Source organism: Rhincodon typus, chromosome 6, assembly GCF_021869965.1.
Source record: "Rhincodon typus isolate 14 chromosome 6, sRhiTyp1.1, whole genome shotgun sequence".
Classification (NCBI taxonomy): domain Eukaryota; kingdom Metazoa; phylum Chordata; class Chondrichthyes; order Orectolobiformes; family Rhincodontidae; genus Rhincodon; species Rhincodon typus.
In genome coordinates, this window is record NC_063337.1 from 95,501,735 (window position 1) to 95,515,878 (window position 14,144).

The 14,144-nt window shown below is 41.2% G+C and overlaps 1 protein-coding gene across 1 annotated transcript in view; it reads left to right on the plus strand.

Moving 5' to 3' along the window:
* Positions 1–14,144, plus strand: part of LOC109935822 (rho guanine nucleotide exchange factor 7-like) — a 124,624-nt gene that overhangs the window by 75,759 nt on the left and 34,721 nt on the right. Inside the window, exons 7-13 of the mRNA XM_048598229.1 lie at positions 4,719–4,813; positions 5,605–5,700; positions 7,278–7,400; positions 9,085–9,223; positions 12,085–12,144; positions 12,759–12,902; positions 13,398–13,484. Coding sequence (XP_048454186.1) covers positions 4,719–4,813; positions 5,605–5,700; positions 7,278–7,400; positions 9,085–9,223; positions 12,085–12,144; positions 12,759–12,902; positions 13,398–13,484 — 744 coding nt within the window. The remainder of the gene's footprint in view (positions 1–4,718; positions 4,814–5,604; positions 5,701–7,277; positions 7,401–9,084; positions 9,224–12,084; positions 12,145–12,758; positions 12,903–13,397; positions 13,485–14,144) is intronic.

A 14,144-nucleotide genomic window follows, 5' to 3' on the forward strand; every position in this document is an offset into this window, starting at 1 on the left:
CAAGCCCCAAGAAGACTTTCCACATCAAGCAGATGTTCACCTGCACATCTGCCAATGTGGTATACTGTATCTGCTGTACCCGTTGTGGCCTCCTCTACATTGGGAAAACCAAGCGGAGGCTCGGGGACCGCTTTGCAGAACACCTACGCTCGGTTCGCAATAAACAACTGCACCTCCCTTTCGCGAACCATTTCAACTCCCCCTCCCATTCCTCAGACGACATGTCCATCCTGGGCCTCCTGCAGTGCCACCACGATGCCACCCGAAGGTTGCAGGAACAGCAACTCATATTCCGCTTGGGAACCCTGCAGCCCAATGGTATCAATGTGGATTTCACAAGCTTCAAAATCTCCCCTCCTCCTACCGCATCCCAAAACCAGTCCAGCTCGTCCCCGCCTCCCTAACCTGTTCTTCTTCCCACCTATCCTCTCCTCCCACCTCAAGTCGCACCCCCATCTCCTACCTACTAACCTCATCCTGCCCCCTTGACCTGTCCGTCCTCCCTGGACTGACCTATCCCCTCCCTAACTGCCCACCTGCACTCACCTTTACTGGCTCCATCCCCGCCTCTTCGACCTGTCTGTTTCCTCTCCACCTATCCTCTCCTCTATCCATCTTCTATCCGCCTCCCCCTCTCTCCCTATTTATTTCAGAACCCCCTTCCCCTCCCCCATTTCTGATGAAGGGTCTCGGCCCGAAACGTCAGCCTTTCTGCTCCTATGATGCTGCTTGGCCTGCTGTGTTCATCCAGCTCTGCACCTTGTAGGCTCAATAGGCATATGGTCCGTACTGATCACAGTGAGCCACTCATTTGTCGTTTAATAAAGACTTAATGGAAAAATTATTTTTAAAATTTCAGTTCTATAACATTTTATCAACAAAAATGGAATAGTGTGGGTCCTTTCCCTTTAGAAAAGGGAAGTCATGAGGGGTGATCTGATCTGAGATTAAGAAAGGGTGTCAATCAGGTAAAAATAAAGTAAATATTTATAGGTGAAACCAGATCCAGAGACTGTATATATAAAATAGTCACTTATGAATCCAGTGTAGAATTTGAGGGAAACTTGTTTATCAAAGTGATGAGAATCACTACCACGGGGAGTGGTTAAGTCAAATAATATTGTTGGAATATTACATTATAATTAATATTGAGGAATTTGGTTAAACACGTTAAGGAGAAAAGAATAGAAAGATATCCTGTAAAGTTCTTTGGGATGTCCTGAGGTTGTAAAAGGTGCTATAGAAATGCAAGTCATTCTATCACCACATTTTGAGGTTTGGGTTTGAGCATGTTCTCACAATGCTGTTTATTTCAGTGGCTCCTTGAGTTGAGACAGGATTGAGCAATCATATATGCCCGGCCCGTGCTCCATCGTCTTTGCGCCTTCTGTTACAATGTTCAGGACTTGAGGCAATGCAACCACCTTCCCTGAATGGGAAGATGCACCATGAATTGCTGGGTGCTGAAGACATTTTATGTCTGGCAGGACGGAGACCCACTCCCTTTGGCCATTAAGTGTTAAAATATGGTTCATCTCATTGTTGCACTTGTGAATGCTTTTATTCAAGGTTAAAAAGGAACATATGGTCGTGATTAATTATCTGAGCGCAGAATGGAACACCTAGGACAGTTGGTGTAGAATGAGAGGGGTAAGACTGAGGAAATCAAGACACCGTCCCCAAAGAAAATACATAAACGTCTTGATTACAATCTGCCAGACTGGCTTGGAATCTGTTCTATTAACAATTAGAGTAGAGGATTGTTGTCTAAAGCTGGAGATTGGAAACAAAGATTCCTTTCAGACAGAAAATTGGAATTGGAGTTACTTTGGAGAAAAATGGCTGAAACCAAGTGCAAAGTGTCACGATAAGGCTTCCCAACCATGTTTTGTGAAACTAAACCTTACGGATGTATTGAAGAATCAAGTGGGTTTATGGACATGGGTTATATCTTTACCTGGAAAAATAAAGCAACAAATTACATTGACACTGTTGCTTCTGACTAGAAGCAAAACAAGTTGTAAAGTATTCTCAGAGTTAAAGGTTCAATGATTGGTCACTGAAGAATGTTTGGAAATTCTACTGAAGTTTACGGATGAAAACATTAGAAAGCAAGCTGGATTTTCTGTGGAAGAATATTCAACGAGATTTACCAGACTGTGTGCAAAATTGGAAAAATTCCAAGCCTGTTTTTAAATTGTTGGATTGAGCATTTTCTGTGGATCAAATTACACTATTAACTGGTGTTAAAACGCATGTTTGGAACAGTTTCCAGAAACATTGAAAAAGATTTCTGGGAGAAAATAATCTCCGGATAAGAAAAGTTATCTTGCCCTTTGTACACATGGCAATTAGATCTAGGCAATATACAATAGTATGTAGTAAAGAAAAGTAAGTGCGTAGGTCCCTGTAGGTAGACAGGATGTTGAAGAAGGCATATGGAATGCTTGCCTTTATTAGCTGAGGCATAGAACATAGGAGTAAGGAAGCCAAATTACAACTTTATAAAACACTGCTTAGGCCACAGATGGAATACTGTATGCAGTTCTGGTCACTCCCTATTGGAAGGACATGATTGCACTGGAAAGGGTGCTAAGAAAATTCACTAGGATGTTGCCTGGGTTGAACAGCCTTGGTTATGAGAAGAGAGTGGAAAGGCTGGCTTTGTTTTCCTTGGACAGAGGAGGCTGAGGGGATCTGCTTGAGGTATACAAAATTATAAGAGGCATACCCAGAATGGACCATGAGAAACTCTTTCCCATGGCAGACATTCCTAAGATCAGAGGACGTAAATTTAAGGTGACAAGTAAGTGGTTTAGAGGAAATCTGAGCAAAATCCTCTTCACCCAGAGGGTGGTAGATATAAGGAACGTGCTGTGTGAGAGGAAGGTGGAGGCAAGTACATCCACAACATTTTAAGAAGCATCTGGATAACTGTTTAAAATGCTAGGGCATAGACTATGGATCAAGTACGGATAAATGGGATTAGTGTAGCTTGGTATTTATTGGTCCACATAGACTGAAGGGCCTGTTTCTGTGCTTTATGACTCTGTGACTCTAAGTCATTGTGAATAATATAATGGAGAAATGGATCGTGACTGGACTGTGGGCACTGGCTAAGTTCCTGTCTGACAATGGGAGTGTGCAGTCAGCTTGAGGTGAAACTTGTTCATGATGAAGCAGAAGATGAACACTATGGTAATGAACACAGCGGAGCAACAGTCCCTCTAAGTAATTAACTTTGTGGAAGAAATCATGTAATAATAGATGGAAAGCTCTATAAGTGGGCCGAATTGCCACCTTCTGCATCTTGGCTATTCTGATTGTGTGATAAAATCTTGGTGAACCATTGAAGTTTTTGACTAACCTCTGTTCTGTGTAGGCAGTCCCTGCAAATAATTCACTGTAAATGCATGAGGGCTACAGTCCATATCAGTTAGCTTTGGGAGAAATCCAAAGATTCCGAAAGTAACGAATGATCACCCCTGGCTGGGGAAGACACTACAATTAGATCCATTTCTTTCTGAATGCCTCAATGCTCTGCATACAGTAAAGGTATTCAATTAAGGCTGATGCTTCAGAGAGAATTCAGTGAGCCTTATCCCATCACATGAGGGCATTGAAAATAGACTTTAATTCAGGGACTTGCATGAGAGCATTGAAGATAAATTTTAATTCGGAGACTTGGTACATTACAAAAGAGAAAGGCCAGATGAGGTCATAGGTAGTGATAGAAAGGCAGTAATTTACAACGTGGGAAGTGAACTGTTAGAATACATAATTTGACATTAATTGGCACTTATATGTCTAAAGAATCTGAACAAGTAATAGAAAATAATGGGGCACCATGCGCTTCTCATATCTACATATATTGGACAACTACAAGGAACAGATTACCGCAGACAAATGACTGTTTGAATATAGACACACTAATACTGAGAATGGAGTAAGACAATTTGTCCCAAAGGAGAACTACCAAACGTTGGCACTAGAGTCACATATATACCAGAAGGAGCCAGTGAATGGAGGGATGTTCCCATTGCAGGGACAACAGAGAAAAATATTGTCTAAATATACAGGATGAGGATCAGATGCTAAGATCAACGGATTGGCAAAAGTCACTAAACATGTAGAGAGTAGAACATGCAATATAAATTCTGAAAGTGGACCCGGAATTGAATGTGGCCCTAGGAAAAGGACACAGCCTAGTGAAAGGAACTTGGATCATAGGAGCCGGGGAGATACTATAGAAGGAGTACAGTGTGAGATAGGAGGCTATGTGGATGTTATAACTTGACAAAAATCAAGGACCATAGAACAGGCTAGGGAATTGGAATTCCTGAATGATCAATAAGTTTCACTAGCTACTATCAAATTGAAAGAGAAGTTGATAAAGAATGCCAAAGGAAAAGAGTTGGGAACCTGGAATGAGTTTGAGGTGCCATCTCGCCATTGTGGTACAGTGACCTAGTCACTCTGACCTATCAATCCTGATTTTCCTGGCCCCAAAGCATGGAACCGATCTGCTGGGCCTGTCCCATCTGACTCTCAAATCCAGAGTGCATCCATATGAGCTGTGGAAGGGCAATAGGAGCAACAGTTTGTGCTCCTTCTCGCCATTTGGCCCTCCTTTATTCTCAGTATTTCATAGTGGAAAAAATTTTTTTACTGCTTCTCAGTTTTTATTGTGTTTGTCCTGAAACTTTATTTTTCTGCAGGTGCTGCAGAATATTCTGGAAATAGAATGCGATTATGCAGAGGAGCTAACGATACTTCTGTCAACCTTCTTGCGACCTCTGCAAGCCAGTGATAAGTGAGACCAATTTCTGTGACTTTGCTTTCAATGCTTTTTTTTAATGCTAAATTTAAGCACGCTGTTTTCTATAAGATCCTCACTTGCGTCATAACTATGTTTCCCTACACATTTTTTACAGTGTATCTGGGGCTTGGAAGTCTACAGTGGGACAGAGTGTAGGTCAAGAGCACAGGGTGTTGGGTGAATTGAACTAGGTGCAACTTAAAATATGGACTAGAGAGTTTTGGATGAACGATTATTTAAATGTAAGGTTTGATGCCAGCCAGGAGACATGAGTGTGGAGGTAACAAAAGCATAGTTTCAACAAATTGGCTGAAGTAAGTTTGGAGAACGGTGAATTAAGAAGGTAGAGTATATGGTCTTTGTGGCGGAAAAGGTGCATCTTTGTGACAAGCAATGGAGATGTCGTCTTCAGTTTTCCCAGTGTTAGAGGAAATTGTGGTTCATCTGGGATTGATGTCTAATAAGCAATGTGAAGCCAGAGGATGATCGTAAAAACCCAATAGGTTAATAAATGTCCTTCAGGGTTAGAATCTTGACTTGCTTACCCTGTCCGGGCCTATATGTGACTCCAGTACCACACCTATGTTGTTAACTCTGAAGTTGTGTAGCAAGCCGTTTAACCATTACAAACCAGGACTCGGGCTAGTTGGGGATAGGTAATAAATGGAGACCTCGTTGGTGACACCCACATAATGAGAACAAATTGAACAGAATGCATACAGGTGATGATGTGTGTCTGTGTGTCAGATATGCTGATTTAAAATCAATATTTTGTCTGTTTGCAGGTTAAGTTCTACTGACATGGGATATTTGATGGGCAACCTGGAAGATATTTGTTCTTTCCAACAAATCCTAGTTCAGTCTTTAGAAGAATGCACCAAGTAAGTAATTCTGAGAGGGAGTGTCAGCCTATTGGAGGACTCTGATTGCTATATATTTCAATGTATGTGAGATGCAGAAAAGAAAATACAGTTTCAGCAAACATATGCTTTTTTTCCTCTAATTTACATTTCCATAGCATATTTCATGATCTTTAGATGTCCCAAATGCTTTACAATGAATAAAGTACTTTTGAAGTGTAGTCACTGTTGCAGTCTGTTGAAACCGGCACTGAGTGTGGCAAGTTCCATAAGCAAGAAAGAGAAATAAATAGACAAATACGTTGATTTTGTAAACAAAACAAGAACAAAGAACAAAAGCAAACGCTGGAAATCTGAAACAAAAAGAGAAATAGCTGGAGAAACTCAGCAGGTTTGACAGTATCGGTGGTGAGAAAATAGAGTTAACGTTTTGGATCCAATGACCCTTCATCAGAACCGACCCAGTTCTGGAGAAAGGCCACTGGACCTGAAACATGAACTCAGTTTTCTCACCACAGAAGTTGCCAGATCTGCTGAGTTTTTCCAGCTATATCTGTTTCTGCTTTGATCTTACACTATTTTTTGAGGGATAAATATTGGCCAGGTTAAAATGGAGAATCCCATGATTTCTCTATGAAAAGTGCCATGACATCATGTATGACATCACCCGAGAGCAAAGAAGTGGCCTCTGTTTATAGTCCCATCAAAAAGGTGGCTCTTGTGAAAATTCAGCATTATCTCAGCACTAAGCCTGCAACGGTGCAGTTCACCCTAAGTACTGACCTTCCACTGACTCAGTACTGACCCTTCAACTGTGCATCACTGCCTCAGTTGTCACACTGTGACACTATAGCACTCCCATTACTAATGTTCTCCATCAATCCTGACCCTCTGACAATACAACACTCCCTCAGTACTGACCCTCAGATAGTGTGGTACCTTCTTGGTCCTGTTCCTCTAATCAGGTGGTACTGTCACTGTCCTGACCCTCAGACCGAGAGATACTCTCTCGGTTCTGACCGTGTGGAACTCTCTCGGTCCTGACCCCCCTCCTTTGCAGCACTCTCTTGGCCCTGACCCTCGCTGTGTGCTGCTTGTTGACATGTTCAATGTTGACATTGAAGTTTCTTGGTGAATAAATGATTGTGTTAAGTGAGTAAGCCGAGTGTAAGTTGCATGTGAGATTGATTTGGGTTCAATTTAGATTCCTAGGGATGGTATTGAGGGCAATCATTGTGATGTGATCACAGTGCAACACGTATGTTAGCAGTTGCCTCCTAGTTGCACATCATTTGAATTTGCAAGTGTATTATCTTTGCTACACCATTGCTGGGTCCAAATCTTGGAATCCTCTCTCATAGCAGTATGGGTGTTCCTACATCATCATCACAAGTGCAATGATAAGTGCTGACACTGCCAGTAATGTCTACATTCCTTAAAGTGATTGAAGTCACGTTGATGTTGGAATGATGCTTTCCTTAAATTGGTTTGAATGATGTCTACAAATTTTAAATAATTATTTGATCATTAGAAATTTATTAGAAATACTTGTAAAATAATTGTATGCCTGCTTTATGCCTGTTTCTTTGTGTGCACAGGTTGCCAGAGTCCCAGCAGAAGGTTGGAGGATGTTTTGGGAACTTAATGTCTCAAATGAAAAGCCTTTATCTCGCGTACTGTGCCAATCACCCCTGGGCTGTGCATGTCCTCACAGAGTACAGGTATATGACAAATTCCTGTATCCAGGGCAATAGACACTGCATAGAACAGAGGTACCAAAATGTGCACAGGATTAGGCAACATTGGGGATAACTATTCCAATTTTACACTCCAATTACCCCTGGGTATAGCTGGTGTAATGCGCATACCCAGCTGTGCCACACATGTTGCTTATGGGGTGTGTGTGCTGTCAATCACTGCGATGAGCAGAAAGCGTTGATAATCAAGCCCCATGACTCCATGAGTTTTAGCACTGGTATAAATGTTTTGATTCAATCATCAAAATGGCCAATTGTTTCCCTTTTGGTACTGCTATCCAGTATCAAAGAAACTTTTGCCAGATTGCTTCAATGAACTCAAAGTAATCTGGTTATCATAAAACAAAAAGCATTTCTAAAAACAAGTGGCAAAACTGTTGTCATCTAAGCTACAATCCAGAATTGGAATTATATCCCCTTTTAATGCAAAATTAGACACACTCACTCAACACAAAAGAGATCTGTAGAGATGAAAGATTCTGCCGAGATGATATTTTGAAAACGCCCTTATCGATCGATGGGCCTCAAAACAAAGGATAAAATTTGATGAATTATCACAGTCCGCAGGACTTCTTGTTGATGAAATCAAATTGCTGATAGTTGTGGCCATTGGATCTTCCAAACAAGTCTTCAGTTTGGATAGCAATCAAGTTGGATCCAAGTCTTCAGACAGAAGTCACAGCACAGCTTCTCTGCCTTTCCAAGGTAGTCACGATACTGAAGTGTGGAAACTTTTTTGGGTTCCCGTCTGCTTTATTGAAGAAAGGGAGGGATACTTCTGCCTTACTGCAGCTTTAGAGGTTTCTTTCCTTTCGACTCCCTAGGTTTGTGAAATAGAAACTAAGTCCAGAAAGGGTTTCTAGGCAGCCATCAGTATTGGAACTTCATTGTTTCTTCCAATTATGCCCATCTTTTGTCTCCCGAAACAATTCATTTGGCTGTTTTCTGGAGTCATTTGACTTTCTGTAAATAGCAAGTAGATTACAGCCCACATTAAACTGCTGACCAAATTTCCAAGAAACCACTTGGGGTTCCCTTCAAATCGTTTTAAATCTAGAAAGTGTTCATATTGTTCGATATGTTTTCCAGATAATAAATAAATATAGATATGAATTCCCAACTGCACCAATGTTTATTTGTATTACCCTGACCTGGAATGTCAGATTGGTGGCTTTATCAAGACAGAAGTTTAGCACAGGAACAAAACTGTTGGCCCGACTAATGAATTTAAATCTGCGTCAAGAGTGGATTTTATGGCCCCAGTTCCCTGTCTGTTCCCATAGACTTTGAGTAATTGATACTGTAATTGATTTATCTTTAGTCTTCACTTGTGCTGAAGCATCCCATGTCCCCATAATTCTTTACAAAGGTACTTCTTGTCATTTTTTTTAATGTGTATTGCCTACTTCTCACATGGACCTTTACCTTTGGTTTCTCTACAAATTGTTTGCCCTGCTTATTCCTTCTACTTTTCTAAATATTCCTAGCAAACAGATCTCCATCCATAATGCACGCCTTAATCGGTAGCGCCTCTATAAATCTTCCTTTTGATAGAATACAGCACTGAGTCAAAGAATTTACAATTTCCAGGTAATGGACCCAGTATTGTTCTTTTCTCCCTGTCTTGACTATGTTTATGTTTCTTCAGTGAGGAGTTGGGAGAATTTATGGAAATGAAAGGAGCAACCAGCCCTGGGATTCTTATGCTAACCACCAGCCTCAGCAAACCATTCATGAGGCTGGACAAATACCCAACGTTGCTTAAAGAGCTGGAGCGCCATATGGAGGTACAGAATTTCCATATGCTAATAATGGATAGCTGAAAAAATGTTCCCAGTCAGTTTAAATGCTGCTAGTTTTTATATTTTCCCAATCCTTTCAAATAATTGATACGAGTATGTAGGTAATGTGACTCATCATTGACCAGTCAAACTTTATAACAATTGATGGTTTTACAAACCATCTGTAAAGACTGACCTATTCATTGTGACTGAGTGTTGTTACTTGTGGAGGTATAATGAAAGTATAAAGAAATGTAAAATAGAGGATGGGAGCATAAATGTTTTTGATGAGATGTTTTCTTTATTAAATGGGTTCTCTTTGTTTATGGAGCATATATAGGGATAGGTTTTGTAATTCAGTGATCAGACAAAGCTTTGTGTAACAAGGCACTATGCCTGGAATTCAGGTGCAGAGTTTGACCAACATGTCTGGCTCACCCCGATACTCATTTACGTGCATTAGTTGTATTTTCAGTCAATCCGCTCAGACGCGTTATGCCAGGAGCAAGTGGGACTTGAACCCAGCCTCCTGGTAGCACTGTGCCACATGACCCAAATACAATAGGTTGATGATTCTTGTAGTTCATTGATAAATTTATTACATAATTGACAATCTACTTAATTAGCAATATTCATATATCATAGACAAATTTATTACCATGTTAACAATCCTCTTAATTGTCAATTCTATTTACTGGCCATTAAAACAAACACTTGACCAGCCCATTGAATCATTGAAGAATCTATTGATAGAATAGGCAAACGACTTGAATTATAAGTTTGAAATTGCTTGAGAAGTTTATTAGACAGTGCAAAGATGTGTGTTCTAACCTTTTTGCTTTTGGCTTCAGTTTCTATCACTCATTCATTTGGTCATTTCATTGGCCTCAATAACAATGAAAGCCCCTGGTTTCTGGCAAGTGTTGTCACAAGAACAAGTTGAAATGTGTCCGATGTATTTGGGTATGAAGGGGGCTTCTATTTTAACATCCTGGGGTAGTGAACACATCTGATGCATATACTTCATGTTCTGCTAGTGTCAGCAGTGTTCAATGCAGTGCAGTGCAGACAGGGGTCATTTACCCATTGTCTCAGATCTGGAGCTAGCGTCAATTTGAAATGATTTTCTTGTATTCTCTCATATAATCTTCCTTCTCAAATACTTATCCAACATCAGCATATCTTTTGGTTTCATAGAATCCCTACAGTGTGGAAGCAGGCCATTCGGCCCGTTGAGTCTACACCAACCCTCCGAAGAGCATCCTGCACAGACACACCCCCATCCTATACCTGTGACCCTGCATTTCCCATGTACTAGCCTGCACATTCCTAGACCCTATGGGCAATTTAGCATGGCCAGTCCACCTAACCTGCACATCTTTGGACTGTGGGAGGAAACTGGAGCAACCGAAGGAAACACAGAGAATGTGCAAACTCTGCACAGACAGTCGCCCAAGGCTGGCATCGAACCCGGTCCCTGGCACTGTGAGGAAGCAATGCTAACCACTGTGTCACCATGCCGTCCCCATCTATATGTTACAAAAATTACTGTTATTTTGGTGATGTTGATGACGTTAAATGTTTGGAGAAGAAATAAATCAAAACAACTGGTCAATGAATTGGAACCTACTTGTCTAATATTTTCTATTATTCTGTATCACATCAGTATAAACTGCCCTTCTGCTCACTATGCTTGTTTTGTTGTGGAGAGATCAGCCAAATGAAACCATCAGATAGATAGTCCCCACATTCAGTTCTGTTCAATACTCTTCTGGCAAACGGTACTGAAGGTGTGTGCTCCAGAACTTGCTGCAGCCCTAGCCAAGCTGCTCAAGAACAGCTACAACACCAGCTCTCTGTTGGTTGGAATCATAACTGGCACAAAGGAAGATGATTGTAGCGATTAGAGGTCAGTTGTCTCAGCTCCAGGACATCTCTGCAGGTGTCCCTTCATAAGGTCAGAAGTAGGATCTTTGCTGATGATTGCACAATGTTCAGAACCATTTATGACTCCTCGGATACCAGAGCAGTCCATGCCCAAATGCAACCATTTGAGCAATATCTTGACTTGTGCCAATAGGTGGCAAGTAACATTCGCCCCACACAAAGACCGTCTCCAACAGGAGAGAATCTAACCATTGCTGTTTGACTTTCAATGGTGTTACCATCACTGAATCTGACACTGTCAACATCCTGAGATTGGTCATTGACCAGAAACTGAACCAGATTAGCCATATAAATGCAGTGACTTCAAAAGCATGTCAGAAGCTAGGAATCCTTGCCTCCTGACCGTCGAAAGTCTGTTCAAGACACAAGTCAGGAGTGTGATGGAATGCTCTATTCTTGCCTGGATGAGTGCAGTTCCAATAACATTGAAGAAGCTTGAGATCATCTACAACAAAGCAGCCTGCTTGACTGGCATCACATCCACAAACATTCATTCCTTCCATCACTGATGCGCAGTAGCAGCGGTGTGTTCAATTGCAAGACATGCTTGACAATTTACCAGGGCTCCTTAAATAACACCTTCCAAACACATGACCTCTTCCATCCAGAAAGACAAGGACAGCAGATAGGTAGGAACACCACCCCCTGCAAGTTCCCATCCAAGCCACTCACCATCCTGACTGGGAAATATATCATTGTTCCTTCAGTGTCACTGGGTCAAAACTCTGGAATTCTTTTTCTGATGGCATTGTGGGTCTACCTGCAGCAAATGGACTGATGTAGTTCTCCACCACCTTCTCAAGGGCAACTAAAGATGAGCAATAAAAGCTGATCTTACTGTTGATTTTTGCATCCCATGAATGAAATTTTTAAAAAAAATTCTAGACTACTTATGTGTCCACTTGTGTTTTTACCTGTAGGAATATCACCCAGACTGGCCTGACATTCAGAGGTCCATGACTGCTTTCAAAAATCTCTCAGTAAGTTAATATAAACTCCTGCTTTTTCATTCAGATTGAATTATGTTGAGGGATTCCATAACTGTCTTTGGCGATAGTGTCATCAATTAAATGGCTGTACTTTCAGCATAAGTCTGCCTCAAACTTACATGGATTGCTTTGTGCGCAAATGTGAAATGCTGCAATCTGTTCCTCTTTTTGGAGCTTTGTTAAATAATTTGAAGTGAATTGAGAGATCTCAGATCTTCAGACATGGAGCAGTTGACTACAGAAATCCCTAGTTGCTCAATATTGTTTGTTCTGAATTATTGAAATTAATGAAGCCTGAATCCATCAGCCTTTCACATCTTGTGTTGACATATACCAAGATAGATTCCAATCTTTAACAATCCTGGCAGAAACCAATGCTTGCTGAGAAGCTGGGCGTGCACCCAAGCTTCTAATGTGACAGGCCCATTAGTACCAGTGGATAGCCCGGGGCTCCTCGCTGCAGACTGAGGGCTACTGTAGAGATGGGTTTTGGGAATTATTCTACAATTTCCAGTAGCCAATTATAAACCAGGCAGAATTTTTTTTTTCTGATTTTTCGAATGTGCTTGGTGCACAGCTGTATGTTCATTATTTTTTTCTTAAAGTCCCAGTGTCAGGAAGTGCGGAAGAAGAAGGAGCTGGAACTGCAGATCTTGACAGAAACAGTTCATGGTTGGGAAGGTGAAGATATTAAATCTCTGGGAAATGTTATCTACATGTCGCAGGTCACTGTGCAGTGTGGAAATGAGGTATTTTTCCCTCTCTGTTTTGTCCAATACTTTCATGCATGCGGATCTTTGAAACTTAGTTTCTTTACATTAGTTGGATGATATTTACAGGACCAGCCTCCTGTAATCAATGGAAATGTACCAAGCCATGGATTGGTCCTGACCCTGATCCTGTCCACAGGACACCATCCTGGTCATGTGAACCATTCTGTCCACCTTGCATGGGGTCTACCAATCTTTTGGGAACCATTGCCAATATTCCATGGCTACATCTTACCATTCTCTGGATTCATCCCCTTCGCTCTGGCAGGAGCTTGTCAGAAATCCTAAAAACAAATGTCCATTGCCACTGTTGTTCAGGGGTTTTGGCCAGTGTTAGGGTGTTTGATTGGGAGGTCCTGTGTGTAAATCATTCCTGCAGCAGTGTTTCATCCTGTCAGTCACATTTTTCTATTCTGTGGTTGCAGCCAGTAAGCTGTTTAAGCATAATGATTTTCAAATGATTTTCCTTTTCAGGAGAAGTGCGAGAGGTATTTCCTCTTGTTCCCTCATGTCCTGCTTATGCTATCTGCCAGTCCCAGGATGAGTGCTTTTATTTATCAGGTGAGAAAAAAATTCATTCATTTCTTGAGAGTCATACATTAGAAATTGCAGTGACATTATTGTTTTAAGTCTTTCATACGTTTGTATTGAATTATTTCCTGGAATCTGAGTGGAAGTGATATGCGTATCAACATCACCACCTTGCTTTTATCTTCACTGCTCCTGTGTAAAATGACGTTCTCCTCTGATGTAAGCAATAACCCATCAGGAAGCTGCTAATAGCCCATTCAAACACCATTTCTATCTCTGAAGGAATGGCTAGATTTATACCCTGGTATCTGGTTCTCAAATTTATCATGCTCGCCTTAGAAAATGAGTGTCAGATTTAGTTGATAGTTACGCGGAGAGTAGTGAGAATGTGGAACTCACTCCAAGGAGCTGTTGAGATAAATAGGATAGATACAGGTAAGTGGAGACTGGTTATATTGAAGGCGAATCAAGTAGAAGGATATGTTGATAGGATGAGATGGAGTAGAGGGGAAGGAGGCTCATGTGGATAACACACAGTGCCGGGATCAGTTCATTTGAATGGTCTGTTTCAGTGCTGGGTGATTTATGCAATGAAACCTGGCAGTCGAGTTCCCTCTTTTTCTAGCCGGTGTTCCTGACTGTAAGGATCTTGCTTACAATTATGGATCTCTCTGTTCCTCTACTTTTCTC